The 19,418-nt window shown below is 41.3% G+C and overlaps 1 protein-coding gene across 2 annotated transcripts in view; it reads right to left on the minus strand.

Moving 5' to 3' along the window:
• Positions 1 to 145: 145 nt before the first annotated feature.
• Positions 146 to 19,418, minus strand: part of med14 (mediator complex subunit 14) — a 45,697-nt gene continuing 26,424 nt past the window's right edge. The window contains exons 22-29 of one of the 2 annotated variants that reach the window (XM_055870279.1): positions 18,054 to 18,176; positions 17,215 to 17,394; positions 15,773 to 16,011; positions 13,556 to 13,735; positions 4,862 to 4,969; positions 3,038 to 3,163; positions 1,277 to 1,466; positions 146 to 1,120 (exon numbers count right to left, since the gene is read on the minus strand). In XM_055870279.1, the coding sequence (XP_055726254.1) occupies positions 1,047 to 1,120; positions 1,277 to 1,466; positions 3,038 to 3,163; positions 4,862 to 4,969; positions 13,556 to 13,735; positions 15,773 to 16,011; positions 17,215 to 17,394; positions 18,054 to 18,176 (1,220 nt within the window). In that variant the 3' untranslated portion in view covers positions 146 to 1,046. The remainder of the gene's footprint in view (positions 1,121 to 1,276; positions 1,467 to 3,037; positions 3,164 to 4,861; positions 4,970 to 13,555; positions 13,736 to 15,772; positions 16,012 to 17,214; positions 17,395 to 18,053; positions 18,177 to 19,418) is intronic. The other variant, XM_055870280.1, reaches the window with a different exon arrangement.

The following is a 19,418-nucleotide window of genomic DNA, read 5'->3' on the forward strand; positions in this document are numbered from 1 at the left end:
TTTTGAACGTACCTCTATTGAAGACCAGTCTGCTTTCTGGATGATGTCATCATAAATCGATACTCAGCAAGGCGAAAGTGGCTGTTTTTATTTAGTCTCATTGTGAATCACCAAAGAGACTGGACAAAACAGACAAATTGACAACTCACGTTTTTGACTGGTTTATTAAATAGTAATCAAAGACAGACAATGGGTCTTCGATTCTTCATTCAGGACTCAAAAGCAGTCATAATAAAATACAGCTGGCTTATAAAGTTTGTCACAGTTTAACAGTATTTCAAAGTGACACATTTGAACTAAAAAGGGACTAGGTCTTGACATCAATCAGAGAAAAAGACATTTAAATAGTTTACTAAGAAAGAATACATCCCCAATACCACAACAGTATTGATATCTTGCGTTATAAAAAAAAGAAAGAATGTGAAGTCTCAAACTAGTAAAAGTCCTACTTATCCAGCTGGCTTATTATTCTTTTCAATGCTGAAATATACAACAATGTACATATTTAGGTAAACACCCATATTCTTAATTTGTGAATCCTTTGAAAAGAAGTGCATCTGGAGAAAGACAAAAAAAATATGTATTTTTGGCTGCATTTACACACACAGCCCAGTTATTATATATTTTTCACTAATTGATCTATTGCCCAATCAGATCAGCTCTGAAAATTATCTGATGTGATTGGTCAAAAGACCAATTACTGGAAAAGAATATCAGAATTGGGCAGCCTGTGTAAAAGCAGCCTCTGAAGTTCTTTTTACAACGAAAACTTCTTTCGACATACGCTCCTTAATTGGAGTCATGTGTTTTATCAAGAATAAACCATCTTCTGCATAATTCTGCTCCCTTTTTCCGACAGACAAAAAATCTGTTTTAAGTCGGTTGGCTGAGGCAGAGAGGAGATATGTTGCATTAGGAAATCCAGTGGGCACACTTCGTCTCCAGTTCACTAGACTCCGGAAAGGAACGTATCCCTGTTCGAGAATGGAACCGCATTGAGTTGGGTTCTGGTTCTAGTTCCATTTCTGACCAGGGAGGTGCGGCTGCTACTGGCGACCACCGGGGGGCAGGTTGAGGTTGGCCATGAGCTCGTGAACTGAGGCAAAGATAGTGCACTCACCTAAAAGGAGACAAAAACACATCCAATGTTAGTATAATACCATTAAAAAACATCTAAAACAATGTTTTTCTTGCTTTCCTATCCAATCAAATCTTTCACAGTGCATCTTATTTCCTGTTCATATTCTATTTTTTGTGTATGGATAATCTCACTGACCCTGTCGTGCGGGGTGCAGCTCATTGAATCGCTTGAGGATGTTGGAGACCATGAGCGCTGCAGCCCCAGAGGAGGAGTGTTGTCTCGGGATGTCTGCCTGCTGGGTCAGGCCCGTGGCCATGTCGTATACGATGGGAACAATGATGTTCACCGGCTCCTGGGGCACCGGCAGCCTCTGGGTCAACTGGAGCTGAGAACATGGTTAGCTATACTTTACACAACTTCAGTACACGTCACTGGAATTCATTTGTAAAGCATTAAAACAAATACATGGTAACAAACCCTCTTTTATAAGACTTACAGTACCAGTCAAATGTTTGGACACACCTACTTATTCAAGGGTTTTTCTTTATTTTTACTATTTTCTACATTGTAGAATAATAGCGAAGACATCAAAACTATGAAATAACACATATGGAATCATGTTGTAACCAATAAAAGTGTTAAACAAATCAAAATCTATTTTATATTTGAGATTTTTCAAATTGGCCACCCATTGCCTTGATGACAGCTCTCAACCAGCTTCATGAGGTAGTTACCTGAAATGCATTTCAATTAACAGGCGTAATTTGTGGAATTTCTTTCATTAATGCTTAATACAGAAGATAGCCTTATTTCGTAAAAGACCAAGTCCATTTTATGGCAAGAACAGCTCAAATAAGCAAAGAGAAACGATAGTCCATCATTACTTTAAGACATGAAGGTCAGTCAATGTGGAACATTTCAAGAAGTTTGAAGTTACTTTAAGTGCAGCTGCAAAAACCATCAAGCTCTATGTTAAAACTGCCTCTCATGAGGAACACCACAGAAAAGACCCAGAGTCACCTCTGCTGCAGAGGATAAGTTCATTAGTGTTACTAGTCTCAGAAATTGCAGCCCAAATAAATGCTTCAGAGTTCAAGCAACAGACACATCTCAACATCAACTGTTCAGAGGAGAATGCGTGAATCAGGCCTTCATGGTCGAATTGCTGCAAAGAGACCACTACTAAAGGACATAAATAAGAAGAAGAGACTTGCCTGGGCAAGAAACATGAGCACTGGACATTAGACCGGTGGAAATCTGTCCTTTGGTCTGAGGAGTTGGGGGTGCTTTGCTGGTGACACTGTCAGTGATTTATTTAGAATTCAAGGCACCCTGAACCAGCATGGCTACCACAGCATTCTGCAGCAATACGCCGTCCCATCTGGTTTGCGCTTAGTGGGACTATCATGTGTTTTTCAACAGGACAATGACCCAAAACACACCTTCAGGCTGTGTAAGGGCTATTTGACCAAGGAGAGTGATGGAGTGCTGCATCAGATGACCTGACATGCACAATCACCCGACCTCAACCCAATTGAGATGGTTTGGGATGAGTTGGACCGCAGAGTGAAGGAAAAGCAGCCAACAAGTACTCAGCATATGTGGGAACTCCTTCAAGACTGTGTTGGAAAAGCATTCCTCATGAAGCTGGTTGAAAGACAAGCGTGTACAACGCTGTCATCAAGGCAAAGGGTGACTACTTTGAAGAATCTAAAATCTTAAATATATTTTGATTTGTTGAACACTTTTTTTGGTTACCACATGATTCCATATGGGTTATTTCATAGTTTTTGATTCCATATGGGTTATTTCATAGTTTTGATGTGTACACTATTATTCTACAATGTAGAAAATAGTAAAAAATAAAAAAAACAAGAAAAATCCTTGTATGAGTAGGTGTCCAAACTTTTGACTGATACTGTATGTAACAACACTTGTCAAAAGGTCAGTACTTACAAAAAAGAGCATCTTGGACTTGAGCACCACCGCAATAGTTCCTGGGGGGGCAATGGGAGGGGCACTAGGGGGGATGGTCAGACAGAACTGGACATTCCACTTCAACTGGGTGGCCTGGTCAGGGAACTGAAGAGGAAAGGAGGAAGAGAAGTGAGAGAGACCATCACAACCATAACACATGTGTTTCTGGAAACTAAGTGTATGTCGCACGTCACAGGAGCTGCATTTGAACATAATTCTTTTTATGTTTTTTGGTAGAAATGCCTTCTGCAACGTGAACTTTTATTTGCCTTAATAACAAACTTGTGTTTCATCCATAAAGAATAATAAAATTGTTAAATTATGAGCCTAGTTGGTTTAGCCACGGAAAAAGGCAGGAACCTTCCCGCTAGCCATGATTGGCTGAGATAATAAGTGGGCTGGACATGCCGGGAGATGAGTTTCGATTGGTTTGCCATGTAGCATGCTTCTGTTTATAATGTGAGCTGCTCAGTATGCGTTGATAGTCCTTTCAACTGAACTGTTTTCTAAAGATAAAACGTTAGACATCGAGAACTACAAAGGTTTGGCTATGTTTCTCAACAACATTGATGCCCTGAATTTAGCAGGCACTATCGACAGGTCAGTTGGAAAACGTTATGGGCTACTTTCTGCACACGCCACGGTCATTGTGGATCGGAGTGACTTGGCTCTGCACACACCACGGTCATTGTGGATCGGAGTGACTTGGCAACGCTGGCCAACAAGATGTCGCTACAAACGAAACAAAGTTAAATTGTTCCAGTCTGCCGTGAAGCATTCATCCATTTATATGGGTAAGAGTCTATCTACATTTTCCGATTTCAAATTTGGTCAGAAAGTCATTTTTATTGCAAGTTAATACCACGTACTGTTAGTTTGCTAGCAAACGTTGGCTCGATAGCTAACGTTACATGCATGATCTGTATAGTAATATTCTAATCAGAAATCCATTTACATTGCTAGTTAAAGCCTAATGTTAGCTAGCTAACATTGAACCTAGTTTGTTAGCTTTAGCTACCTGCAGATTAATACTACAGCTATGACAATGTTGGTATTGGTAGTAGTATGAGTTGGGATTATGCCAGTTCATTGTTTAGCTAGCTAGCTACATGTCTAAACAAAGACTCCACTTCGGATGGATTATTACGTGACCCATTAAAAATTTGCCAAGTGTGTCTGTGGGGTGGTTATAGCATTTCCTTCACATGACCCATTATTATAAAATATTTATACAATATTTTTATCTGGACACTTTGTTTTTGATATTGCTACTATGCAAGCAACCATTTCAATGTACTGTTTACACCTTTATCCTGTGCATGTGACAAATACTTATTAAATTGTTTATTTATTTTTATTTGATATTGCCTGTGTTTACCACATGACCTCACATTTGAATCCTTAAAGAGATGGGTGGGGCTAAGGCTTTTAGAGGGTGTGAACGATGCTGAATGGGTGTAGACAAAGAAGAGCTCCCCAGTAGGTATACCAAAACATTCAAGGGCCATTTTCTCAAAAGTGGGGTTACAAGTTGATCAACTTCAAAGCAGAATTACATTCCCATTGTTCCCCAACTGCAGTGTATGATGTACCATTTTCTAGCTCTGTGTTTCTTTTATCCAATGTAAAAAACACAATTTAAAAATGTTGCTACATAAAATGGAATCGAGGCGGTCTCTCACACACAGGCAGAAACACAGCCAAACATATCACCTGCCCCTCACATTCATAATGGACACAAAGTTATCTATGGAGCAGCACCACCCACCCAGCAACAACCACAGCCAGAGGTAAAGGCCTCACCAGTTCGAGCTTCATGATGCGGACACAGTCCCTGAGGATGTTGGTGGGGGCCCCAAGCAGCTTGGTGAAGGCATTCAACGTGTTGTACTTGAACGGAGGGCCGGCCACCTGAAGAGAAGATGGGGGAGGATAAAGGGACAAAGTGAGGGAAAGGGAGGAAAAGGACATGAAGAGAGGAGACTTGACTTAATTTTATTTTTAGTCAAAGCCTACCACTACACATGTATATTCTTGCACTTTTTGAAGATAAAGAGAGAAATTCAAACAAATGACAGGTTCTGTTGTCCCACAGCCTTTTCCAGCTCCAGATTCAAATGACCTGCTATGAGGTCAGTTCACCCAGTGTTAATCAGATCCTATTCTGCCAGAGATGATGTATTCCAATGCAATGGCTCACTTAGTTGTGTGTGTTTGTAGAGTGCATTCGGGAAGTATTCAGAACCCTCAACTTTTTCCACATTTTGTTACAGCCTTATTCTAAAATAGATTAAATAAAAACGTTTCCTCATCCATCGCCACTCGAGAGCCCAATGGCAAAGCGAAAACAGGTTGATTTTATTTGCAAATGTATCAAAAATAAACAAAAATACCTTATTTACATAAGTTTGGGAAGGCACACACCTGTCTATATAAGGTCCCACACTTGACAGTACATGTCAGAGCAAAAACCAAGCCAAAAGGTCAAAGGAATTGTCCGTAGAGTTCCGAGACAGGATTGTGTCGAGGCACAGATCTGGGGAAGGTTACCAAACAATTTCTGCAGCATTGAAAGTCCAGGAACAGAGTGGCCTCCATCATTCTTAAAATGATAGAAGTTTGGAACCACCACGTCTGGAGGAAACCTGGCACCATCCCTACGGTGAAGCATGGTGGTGGCAGCAGCTTGCTGTAGGGATGTTTTTCAGCAGCAGGGACTGGGAGACTAGTCAGGAGAGGGAAAGATGAACGGAGCAAAGTACAGAGAGATCCTTGATGAAAGCACTCTGGAGCAGGTTCAGGGCCTTAGTCTGAGGTCAAGGTTCACCTTCCAACAGGACAACAACCCTGGACATCCCAGGTGGCGCAGTGCTAGCAATTGGCCCAGCGTCAAACGGGTTAGCGGAGGGTTTGGCCAGCAGGGATGTCCCTGTCCCATCTCGCACTAGCGACTCCTGTGGCGGGCGGGGCGCAGTGCACACTGACACGGTCGCCAGGTATACAGTGTTTTCTCCGACACATTGGTGCGGCTGGCTTCCGGGTTAAGTGGGAACTGTGTTAAGAAGCAGTGCGGCTTGGTTGGGTTGTGTTTTAGAGGACAACGCATGAGGGTGGCCCAGCCAGAGCCCGGACTTGAACCCGATCTAACATGGGAGAGACCTGAAAATAGCTATGCAGCAACACTCTCCATCCAACCTGAAAACGTGTTTTTTGTTGTTGTCATTATTGGGTATTGTGTGTAGCTTGATGAAGGAAGAAACAATTTAATACATTTTATAATAAGGCTGTGACGTAACAAAACGTGGAAAAAGTCAAGGGGTCTGAATACTTCCCGAATGCACTGTATATCCAGCATATGCAGAGGAGTGGTCAGCTATTGGGGCCAGAGTGACTGCGGATGTGATTCTTAATTTCACATTCCCTTCATAGATGAAAGGGCAGGGCACCCAGCATTCTTCCTCATACTTCTTCCTGAATCAGACTGTACTTTACACTTTCCTTGCTTCTGTCCTCGCCGTTAAGTTATCTTATTTGGGACATGATTTTATTGTGTTTGGAGGTTCCAAACATATTGCTCACCATATCTCTGCTGCAGAGGGACAAGAGAGCCATAAGAACGAGTTTTGATCAGTCATGGAAATAAAAGTGCTGAAAACAAATTGGCTCCCTATTTAAAAAGAAGATTGAGAATAAGCTGTGAAGGAAAAATACTGGAGTTTTGATTCAGGTACAGCCAACTAGCAAAAAAATAATATTGCGATCTTGTCAATACTATACATCGGCAAAAATAATATCCCGATATGTAACTGTATCGATCCCCACCCCCATCACTAAAAGTAAAGTGGAGGGATTGGAGAGAGAGAACTTTGGTAATCAACGAAAGACATGTATGCAGTAATCTTGGTTAACCCAGAACATTTTTTGTGATCATGTGAACGCATTCTCTCATGATCTAAGTAATGTTTCTTTGGCTACTGCCCAATTCTCCACTAGTGATTGTCAGGTCTATTATTGCTTTTTTTCATGTTATTTCAGCCCTGGAGGCCAAAGTGACAGCCAGTGAGTGAAGGGTGGAGGAACTAGAGAGAGAGAATGCATGCAAATTGTCAAAGAATGGCATACATGCACTAATAGGGCCGCCTTAAAATGTTTGTGAGCTGGTCATGTTGGATTTGTCTACTACCCAATTTCTCCCTTAGCGATTGTCAGGTCTAATGTCACAATTTCATCCCTGAAGGCCAGAATAACAGCCAGTGAGAACGGGAACACAGGTAATAAGAGAAGAGCACCTATTTTTGGCAAGCAATGCAGTGACTTTAACTGTAATAATTTAAAGTTTATCAATGTGTGTCCTTTCATGCTGTTTTAGCCCTGGAGGTCAGACTGAGTGCCAAAGAGAGAGAGGTGGATGAGCTGAAGAGAGTGAATGCAAGTAAGACACGTGAACAAAAACACTTCACCTTTACCCATATGATTGTAAGGTTCAGTACATGGGGCATTCCGCCGAATCTGCCTTTTCCGTAAATATGCATAAAAAGTATCTGTTTAATGCATTATATTATCAAGCAAAGTGTCCTGCACTTTGTTCTAATTGAAATTAAGATGCATCATGTAAAACCTTAATAAAAGCTACCATGAACACTGAAAAAATTTGATTTTAGCCCGTCCCCACAATCTCTAACACTACGCTTCACCATAAAATATGATGATTAGAATCCAGAAATCTTCTTTTCTTGTATTATTGTGTGACTATTTCCAATTTAGACAAAATAAATTCTTACCGGAAAATCATAATATGTTAGTTAAAATATACATTTTAGTCGTGTCCCCAGGTTTTCACTCAGTCCTGTTACCCTGACCAGTTCCCCCCTCAAAAAATTTGGGACATTCCATAAGTCACATGATCAACAGGAAGTAGCATCATTTGAGTCTCCTGAAGGCCATGGGAAGACTAAAAGTAAGTTGTCACTTTTTTCTGTATTTTTTTATCATATTGTAAGTATGACTGAGAATGTCAATCTCAACATAGTCCTGTTAACTAAATTATTTCTTAGATGTTAAAAAAAAAAAATAATTAAGATAGTTTTGGCAAACCACTTGAAGGTGCTAAGTGTTCTCATGCTATTAGCATTGATGCCATGTGGCTACATTTCATGTATTAGCTAATGCTAAAATCTCATGCCTGTTACTTTCAGTCCTGTTACTCATATGAAGGGTAAGAGGACTGAATAAGAGTAACAGGAGTGAGAAGTTTGAATTAAATAGCCATTTTAAACGTGTATCTGGTATATACATTAATTATTTTACTATTCTCTTGATTTTAAGTTTTACAGTTGCAATTACTGAAGGTGTTTTCAGTTTTACAATGCGAACACATTACTTACAAAGGAGCCAATCCATTAAGTGCTGCAGAGAAGCAGCGGCGCTATTGCACTCGACGCCGACCCAGAAAGGAGAGAGATACGTAAAGAAGGAACAGCAGAAATACAGGGAGGACACAGCATCAGGCAGAAAGAAAAATGTCAATAACTTTAGTAAGAGGGAAAAGCGCTGACGTCGCAAAAAGTGGAGGGAGACTTACCACAGGATCAAGTCCAGGAAAGAAGCCCTAAAGCACCTCACCTCCAGATAGCCCCCAGCTTTCACTAGACATAGTTGTTAATCCAGAGCCAAGCACTTCTAGGTCAGGATGAGAGTTAGTGCTAGTGTATGAAATGGATGTGTAAAATGAGTGATAAGGCATATAGATAACATTTTACTGTAGCCACTTATTAATTTAATTGAACAACTATTGTAATTGTGATGTACTTGTGTGTTTTAGGCAAAAAGATGAAGGGCTTAAAAGGAGGTGAAAGACAGAAGCTCCAGAAACACACTGAAGAGCTACAAAAGCAGCTACAGACACAAACCTGGAAAAAGGAGAGGTAAAAGAAAAAACTTCAGCTTATGAAACAGAATAATCCATCTCCACATACAAAAGTTGACAACAAAAAAATGAGACGGCTTCACGTGCTACAAAACAAAATACCCTTCTCTTCCTTGAGGCCTTAGTGGAAGACATCCGACAGACGCACAGCAACTCACGGTGAGAAAGGGAAAGGCAACTCATCTCAAAAGATAGTGACAGGAAAACTTGTGTTTAGGCTGCCATGTCTCTCCCAAAGTTCATTTGGGTTTTCAAAGAAAAGGTGACTGATGAATGCAAAGAATGCAGAACTAAACTTAAACTTCGTAAGGAAGAGAAACAATAGGGTGGTAGATGGCTTCATAAACAAAGTCAGAGATTTTTACACCAGGGATGATGTCAGTCGAATTACGACTGGGAAGAGGCAGACCCTCACCCAGAAGAAAATCAAAAATCAGAAGAGGTTCCATTTGGGCACGATGAAAAATCTACATTAAGTTTTTGGCAGAACATGATGGGTCGATCTCATACTCCCTCATGCTCACTGCGCCCCTTTTGGGTTGTTCAACCAACTAAGTGACCAGGAGACTTGCATGTGCAAACAGCACGAAAATCAGAGTTTTATTGTACAGAAACTACACCACCTGAAGATCATCAACACTATCAATCATGATGAAGTTCTAAAATCCATCACATGCAACACGGAGTGCATGAAGTGCATGTATGGAGAATGTGTGTTGTGCAAGGACTTCTCTTGTCCCGTCTCTGGCCAATACAATGATAAGAATGAATTGACTTATGTCCAGTGCGCAACTGTGGATAAGGAGCACAAGAATGTTCCTAATGGCGGCACATCCAAAGTCACCATAATAAAAAATGAAGAGTTCCAGACCACCCAAGAGCAACTGCTGGAACAGCTGAACCTGATGCTGCGCAAGTTGAAGAGCCACACTTACAACATCAAGAATCAGTTTACTCACTACAGGGCACTGAAACAAGGCTCGAGAGCACATGAATGCCTAATTCATGTTGACTTTCCCGAAAATTATGCCCATAAAGGTGTGCTTTATGGGCATACAACCCCCCCCGATCGGTGTCCTTCTGCACAGTGTCCCCCTCTAGACAGAAGGGCCAACCAGCAATCTGGCAGCACTGGTCACCAGTGCTTGTTTATGTGCAGAGTGCACATCCAGAGGTCTCCACTATCCATTTTTACAGTGATGGTGGCCTTGGCACTCAGTACAAGCAGCGAGGGGAATTATCCCTGATGCTTCAGAGCTGTTTTTTGTGTTGAGCAAGATGGATACAGCAATCAAGTTGTTTTTTGTGGACCAAGAAGCAGTCGACAGAGCAATGTCAGAGATTCCTAAGGATATGCCACCAGTTCCATCTACGATGAAGATGCAGTAACCCTAGGCCATGGAGAGCTGACCTACAGGGATGTCAGCTGCTTGTGCACAGCAAGACAACATCTGAGCTGTGAGTGCTTTAATGCAAAGCATTTCACATTCAAATCGACAGAAGTCTCCCACGACCACACACGTCAAGGTTCGTTGTATGAAAAGGATTAGGGCCAACAGGTTTTGCTGGCCAGCCCTAGCGAAGACATCCTTTGGTACCTGTTTCAAGACATCCTGTGTACCATCCCACCAGTGAGGCAAGTCACAGCTCATTACATGGAAATTGACATCGAAGTCTGGGCCAAACTAGAGACTGTTTATTAGAAAAGGCCAGGCAAGTTTTTGTTCATTAATTTATTGCAATTCTATATGAACTACAATTGTATGTCATGTTTGCAAGTGAATGTTGTGTTTTATATGCAGAAAGTAGTATTTTAGTTAGTATTAGGTACTGGTAGTCAATGTAGAGATCTGAGGATCTGCTTCATATGCTCAGCTTTTTGTATTTCCTGTTACTCAGCGCTCATTCCTGTTACTCAGCGCTCATTCCTGTTACTCAGCGCTCATTCCTGTTACTCAGCGCTCATTCCTGTTACTCAGCGCTCATTCCTGTGACCCAGCGCTCATTCCTGTGACCCAATGTTCATTCCTGTTACTTAATTGTTTTTTATTTAAAAAATAAAGATAATGTGTGTTTGGTCCATCATTTAAACAATTGTTTGATAAATCACATGATAGATTTTTGATCAAATTGAGGTTGGGGTCTCCCTTAAAAATAAAAAAATGGCTTTGTGTTTGTCACGTATACTCCCTCTCTGGCCTCTAGGTCACCAGACTGCTGATTTTTACGCACACCTGTCACCATCGTCACGCACCAGTGCTTATTGACACTAACCTGGACTCATTCACCTCCTTGATTATGTCACTACCTTTGGTTCCTTCCCAGGCATTATTGTTTCTGTTTCATGTTTGTGTGCTATTAGTGTTTCTTGTTTTGTATTATGTTTCATTTATTTATTAAATATTCACTCCCTTGCTTCCCGACTCTCAGCACACATCATTAGTGTTCTTAAAAAAATACATTTTGCCTGCATAAGTTGTGACTTAAGCTACAGATATATATTTTTTGAAAATGTAACCAATAATTTATTTAAAATACCCACTTTATTGATGGAAAAACAAGTTGGCATGACTTTTAGTTGATATTTAAACAGTTGTAAGACTTTTGGTAACAGGACTGAGATAAATGCAACCATCTTGCATTTAGAAACCAAGCCAAAATTAAAAAAATTGCCCGAGATTGACCATTACACATTTTGAATAGTTAAACATGTGTTATTAGATACAGTGCTGAAGAAAGACAAAGAATTAAGTTTCATTTTGAAAAGTTACAACATGCAAATGGCACCGATTCGGCAGAATGGCCCACATACAGAAGAAATGTTACATAACTCTCTCAATATGATGTTGACTATGTTTATTTTATATTGTCTTTAATAGTGAGCAGAGAATTATGGATAATGTGTAAAACATTCACCACCATCAGTATATTTCTAATGTATTGACTTTAGAGCTGGAGCAAGGAGATGTGGTATACATGCGTCTCCCCTCAGGCAGGATGCTCTATGATAATTCTAGTAACCACAACATCTTCAGTGGCTTCCTGTTCTTCCCAATGTAAAGGGAACAACACCAGTGCTGTGATGATCTCAGATTTCTTCTGAGTCCACATGGTTCTAACCGATAAATAAGCATAATAAAAAGCCTCACAATTCTCCGTTAAGTGATAGCAGTTCTTACAAACAAATACTGAAAGGTGTTACTACTTAGCATATTGGTTATTGAATAAGGGTGTGTGCGTGCATATGTATACGGTCATTTCCATGTAAAAGGATCCATGAGCACCAACGTGAAGTTTAGAGGCATATGAAATGTGGTGTCAAATGAAAGCTAAGAGTCTATATTTTTGCGAAATAGATATTTTTTCAACCAATTTCCATCTTAAAAATTCTTAAACAACAGCTACTAGAAAAAGTCTTAAGGTATTAGAAATAATGTTGAAGTAAAGGCCCCTGCCAACTAATATTAACATTTATTTAGTTTTGCAGAAATAATTTTGCTTTCTGTAAGTTTAAGAAATATAGCCTAGTGTATTGTCATTCTGTTACCAAAAACCCACACATCTTTAATATATGTTCTCATTTCTCTCCCTCATGAGGGAGGAATCTGAAAGTTCACAGAAGTAACAAGTAAAAGGTAGACCTACCAATTAATTGTTTTTATTGATAACAATTTTGTTTATGAATTATTAAGCGACTAAAACTTGTCACTTTCCCACAATGGGAAATCATAGTAGTCACAAACCAGTTGCAGTAGAGCGCAGTACAATAAAGAAAAGTAGTGTATAGTTCAGTACAGCAGAGGTAATGTAATATACTTTACTCTACTGGACTATATAATACTCTTTTTTTTTTTTTTTACTGTACTCAGCTGTATTTTGATATCCAAACTTGTGAAACATAGATGTCTATGATTGGTACAGATTTGGTCCATTCTCGACCAACCAGATTTGGTCTTGTTTGGGGGTGGAGCTCATTAGAATAATATGCAATTGTGAATATTATTATTTTCTACCTTTGTGTACCTATTCAGGATACATCACCATGAAGAGAATGACATTCATAATTATGCATTTCTGTATAGTACAGATCAAGGACCATTGTCATTATGTCATTATGTTACCGGGTGTTGATCCACTTCACTTAGTTCAATAACTAAAATAGATTTTTCCAACTCATGGTGCCATATCATAGCTGACACCTCATTATTTCTGCAGTCATCATTAAATCTTATTTCGGAGTGGATTTTTTCTGATTAGTATATTTTGGAAAACGTAGTCACAAAAATCTGAGGGAGATTTTAAAGTAAATCTGTTACTAAAATTTGCATTGTTCCTCAACAAAAACATGTTTTAGTAAAAATGTCAATGGCAATTGTTAAAAGTAGACTTCTGTATATAGGTGTATGGCTTGTTAAATTTAGCAATCAATGATTTTTGTTTGGCATACATTTTAAAGTGAAGTAGTGAGTCTCAACATCCCTCTTTTACTGTGGAATTGCCCATACAAAAATAATACATGGTTTTTAAATAGCAATCTTAAAGGACCCAAAGATGCTAGTCACTAGTCTTACCCGGGTCTCGAAGAACTTCTCCAAGACCTGTAGCTCCTCCTGTGACCAGGGCCCGGCGTTCTCGGGGGTGACTTTGAGCTGCAAGGTCTGGTAGGTCTTTGGGTTGAGCGCCACGCGACACTTCAACACCTCTGTCTTGAACATGATCACACCCGGCTCATTAGAGTTCACGATGGACAGCTGAAGAGAGGAGAGAAAAGGGAGAGGAGAGAAAGGATTATTAGAACAGAAAAAATGACCGACAAAAAAAACTACAGATAAATACAAGGGAGAGTTTATTCCACATTGTTACTTTATAAAACTAATCTACAGAGAGGTATGGAGTTTTTCAAAAGGTCAAATTATAATGGAGTAGGACATTAGCCTCCATCTACTGAGACTTGGGTTGCATATTTTCCCTGTATTTTACAAATGTTCCATCCCGAGAATAAATCACTTTTGTGATTAATCACTTTCAGTTCATCCACACCGATCTCGACAAACCTTTTCTGTATGGACCTCACTTTCTGCACAAGGGCATTGTCATGCTGAAACAAGAAAGGGCCTTCCCCAAACTGTTGCCACAAAGTTGGAAGCACGGAATCGTCTAGAATGTCATTGTATGCTGTAGTGTTAATATTTCCCTTCATTGGAACTAAGGGGCCTAGCCCAAACCATGCAAAACAGCTCCAGACCATTATTTCTCCTCCACCGAACTTTACAGTTGGCACTATGCATTCGGGCAGGTAGGTAACCCATTTCATGAAGCTCCCGACAAACTTGTGCTGACGTTGCTTCCAGAGGCAGTTTGGAACACGGTACTGAGTGTTGCAACCAAGGACAGACGATTCTTACGTGCTACCCGCTTCAGCACTCGGCGGTCCCGTTCTGTGAGTTTGTGTGGCCTACCACTTCGTGACTGAGCCGTTGTTGCTCCTAGACATTTCCACTTCACAACAACAGCTCTTACAGTTGACAGAAACTTTACGAACTGACTTGTTGGAAAGGTGGCATCCTATGACGGTGCCACAGTGAATGTCGCGGAGCTCTTCAGTAATGCCATTCTACTGCCAATGTTTGTCTATGGAGATTGCATGGCTGTGTGCTCGATTTTATACACCTGTCAGCAACGGGTGTGGTTGAAATAGCCGAATCCACAAATTTGAAGGGGTGTCCACATACAAAAGTATACCTTTCATAATATTTCCCCTAATGTTATTAGCCTACCTCCCCTTTCTCTCTCTCTATTGTTGCTTCATTCCTTCCTCACATTCAACAGTTATATTAAATAGTTTCTCCTGCATGGGACTGAGTTGGAGAGAAAGACTGCGAGAGAGTGCTCGAGCGTGCACTGATTTAAAGCAACGATATTCCAGTGATAGGCTGTTTTAACACTCTGCAGATGCAATAAAAACATATTTACAATTAAAAAATAAGGTGATCCCGAAAGCCAGATTGAGATGGGTAAATTAGACATGCATTCGGTCTTTATATTACTGTAGCATAGACCTAACCAAGAAAATGCATTGTGAACTGTCTGTCCCCACCCTGAGCAGTGATGATTCATCATGCAGAGGCCGTAGAGAAGCCAGATTTACACATCGCATATCATTTAACAGTGAGATTTCACACCATCCTTTTCATATAAATAATTTATTTTAATTCACCGGTTTCTCGCATTTATTTATCCCAGGAAAAGGGAGTGGTATTGGACGGTAAATCCCGGTAAATGGGTTCCCGCCATAAAACCCGAAGCCATTCAACCCTAACTCAGACTGCTAGGGTTGAAGGTTTGAGAGATCCAAGGTTGGAAAAAATCTGTGGAATAAGGGACAGCCCTGCTGAGAGCCTCTACAGAGGAATTTGACAGAGATCAATTTGAGCTGGATGAGAGATAGCTGGTTACGCAGAGGTAACACTCACATTAACCTCCAGCTAGATGAGATGAAGAGACAGAGAAATGGAAGGATGAAAAGAAGAGGGAGAGAAGTGTGATGAAAGCCAGAAATATGTCCAAAACAAAAACCAGAGAGTGAGGAAGGGATGGACCAAAAAAAAAAAAAAAAATTAGAGAGAGAGGAGAGAGGAGAGAGGAGAGAGGAGAGAGAGAGAGAGAGAGAGAGAGAGAGAGACACACACACACACACACACACACACACACACACACACACACACAGAGACTAAACAAGACAGACAGACTAAACCAAGATGAGTCAACAGCAGATCGCCACCACTCACGTTGGGTTCTAGTTGGATGATCCTCTGCAGGTGGCGTCTCATGATGACCGAGCCCAGGAAGCGCTCCAGCGGCGAGCAGAGGTAACTTCCTGCTAGGCCCGGCACCAGGCAGGGTGTGGGCGAGGGCAGCAGCAACACATGCAAGGCATTATGGGTGAGGATGGTGGGGATGGAGGCAGCCCAGGAACGCTGAGGTAGCTTACGGGGCGGGGGCATACTGCTGGGCATGGCCCCGGAACCTGGAGAGAGGAGCGAACAGTACCGTTAACCTAGGGAATGGTGAGACTGAACACATCCTTAAAGATATATATTTTTTAATATACATTCATGCAACGGTCTTAAAACCTCACTAGGATAGGGGGCACTACTTTCACCTCCGGATGAAAAGCGTTCCCAAAGTAAACTGCTTGCTACTCAGGCCCAGAAGCTTGGATATGCATATAATTAGTAGATTTGGATAGAAAACACTCCAACGTTTCTAAAACTGTTAAAATAATGTCTGTGAGTATAACAGAACTGAAATGGCAGGCGAAAACCTGAGGAAAATCCATCCAGGAAGTGCCATTATTTTGAAATGGCACTTTTTTCAATGAATGCCTATCCCCCATTTAAAGGGATAGGACCCATATTCCATTCCCTGTGGCTTCCACTAGTTGTGACCAGTCTTTAGACATTGTTTCAGGCTTTTATTCTGAAAAATGAGGGAGAATGCCAACTTTGAGTCAGTGGATAGTGGGATGTCCCCAGAGCTGTTTCCTGCGCACGGCCGAGGGCGCGCCTTTCTTGTTTTTCTTTTATATTGATTATTTAGGCTAAAAACAACCTGAGGATTGATTATAAACATCGTTTGACATGGTTCTACGAACTTTACGGATACTATTTGGAATTTCTGTCTGCCTCTTGTGACCGCATTTGAGCCATTGGATTACTGAACAAAACGCGCCAACAAAATGGACGTTTTTGGATATAAGGAGGGACTTTATCGAACAAAACAAACATTTATTGTGTAACTGGGAGTCTTGTGAGTGCAACCAGACAAAGATTATAAAAGGTAAGTGATTAATTTTATTGCTATTTCTGACTTTCGTGACTAATCTACTTGGCTGGTAACTGTATGTAATGTTTTGTGTTCTGAGCGCTGTCCTCAGATAATCGCATGGTTTGCTTTCGCCGTAAAGCCTTTTTGAAATCTGACATGGCGGCTGGATTAATAACAATAAGCTTTATTTTGATGTATTACACTTGTGATTTCATGAAAGTTAAATATTTATAGTAATTTAATTTGAATTTGGCGCTCTGCAATTTCAGCGGATGTTGGTCAGCTGGGACGCTACTGTCCCACACCCCCCCTAGAGAGGTTAACATCCCTTCAGTCTTTGTAAAAACATTAGATTTTCAGTCGAGTGGATTGTCAGTCAGTCAGGTGTTTATGTGATACTCACTCGAGCCAGTGCGTGGGGAGTGTGAGGCGTCAGGGATGGGTGAGTGGAGTGAAGGGTTTCCAGGGGACATGCCGTGGATACGAGCCCCAGGAGATGGCCCTGATACCTGGGGAGATCCTGGCCACTGGCCCCTCTGGCTGGGAGACACCATGGCATAAGGGGAGCTGGGGTCCAGAGCACCTGGGAAACAGACACGTAGCCAGAAGCACACCACCACCATCATCATCAGTAGCATCCACTGATATCATCATCCTTATAATCTTCATCATTCATTGTCATGAACCCATTACAGTGTACTCAGACAATCACAGGCAAAACATTTTTTTACTCTCTCAAACACTCACTGATTGACAGTACTTGCTCTCTCCCATTAACTCTACAATAAAACTCTCCACAGTTAAACCACCACCGGTGACCCACTGCCCAGTCAACCTGGGGTTCTCAACCACTTCAAAACAGACTAAACAGGTGTCAGAGCTATCAGAGAGACCGGTGAGCAACATCCCAGGGACTAGTCCCGGTCCATGTGCTGGAGGTTGGTCTACAGCCCTGCCCAATCCCATCCTCAGCCTACCCAGGGACAGCGTTTTCTCAACCTGCACCAGGGTCTGGCTATAGTTATACTCCATGGAAGGAGGACCCATCCATTCAGCTCAGCCTGCCACAGCCCAGCCCCCTCCTCTACCCCAGTCCAGCCTCATCCTTACTATCCTCTACCCCAGCCCAGCCCCCTCCTCTACCCCAGTCCAGCCTCATCCTTACTATCCTCTACCCCAGCCCAGTCCCATCCTCTAACCCAGCGCGGTCTGTCCCTGTGGTCAGTGCGTTGCACCACTTACCATGCGGGCTGGCAAAGCTGGTTGGGCCCATAGCTATCCCAAGAGAGGAGGGAGAAGGGGTGGGCCCAAAGGGAGAGGGAGCCCTCAATGCTCCGCTAGGGGAGCCCGACGTATGGATGGTCCCTGCGCACACACACACACACCACACCGACCAACAAGGCGCGTCAGACACGGGCCAATAAGATCAGCTCACACACACACACACACTCGCATACCAGGATTTCCGTTAGCCGGCTTGTTGCCAGCTTTTGGCCCACCCAAAAATGTAAAGCCGATAAAAGCCAATAAACTGTTGCCGGCCAAAATGACCAATTACAAAATAATGCTTTTTATTCATCGATGGAAATACATTTGACAGTCATGCTTGCTGGACTTTAGGTTCATTTGCATAATTTGGTGGAATTAATTTGGACTGTGTATTCTCGTTAGTCATCATGTATCTTATTTATCCAACACAACTATCACATGTGCACAGCATACAGAGCCTATTTTGAGGGGGATTTCTCCTGCAGCTCCTCAGCTGGTTGCTGCTAGAGTAAAACATGTGCTTTAATAAACCCATTCATTGTGCAACAATTCTAAATGTAATTGCGTGTTAAAAACAGTTTTGGTGCGCGATTAAAAATAGCTACTATTTTGTATTTCTCAGCTGGTAATTGAAGCGCGCCTCCCATTCACCATTCAAGTGCAGGCAACATGCGCTGATAGCATCACCCACCACTTCACAAAATGTGCTGGAGGCAGTATGAATTTTGAAAACATACTTAATTGTTTGCAACCTGAATGGCAATTATTTTATAAAGACTTCATAGCTGGCGCGTGAGTTTCAGGTTCGGTAAAGCTTACAAATTCATCCTGCTATCTATGATTATCATATGCGCATTTTCATGGAACTGTTTAATTTAATACAAGTTTCTGTTTCTCAAAATCATTGTCAGGTGGTTAATCATAAAAATCTGTATTAAATGATAAAAATCTCAAAGTAAACTAAAGGGAGATCACCATCCCCTGCCATATGGACACATTGATACACCGTGATTCATTAGCGACTAAAGAAATGAGCACATGGAACTCAGAGCCTATAGGCCAATGCAGCACTAGGCCATTGCTCTTTCACACTGGAGATTGTTGTACTGATTTTTCAAATAGCTTACTGTGTGGAACTATAGGTAATATATTATCATTTGCAATGGATGTAAAAAAAAAAAAAAAAAAAAAGTAAAAACACTCCTACATTTCTGCGTAGTAGGCCAGGTACTACTGTGTGCTCAGTTGCGCGCGCTCCCTCAACATTACACCAACATAGAAACCAGACATGCTCATTGCACACATTAAGCAATCCAAACAAAAGTACAAAAAAATGAC

Source organism: Salvelinus fontinalis, chromosome 19 (assembly GCF_029448725.1).
Source record: "Salvelinus fontinalis isolate EN_2023a chromosome 19, ASM2944872v1, whole genome shotgun sequence".
Taxonomy (NCBI): domain Eukaryota; kingdom Metazoa; phylum Chordata; class Actinopteri; order Salmoniformes; family Salmonidae; genus Salvelinus; species Salvelinus fontinalis.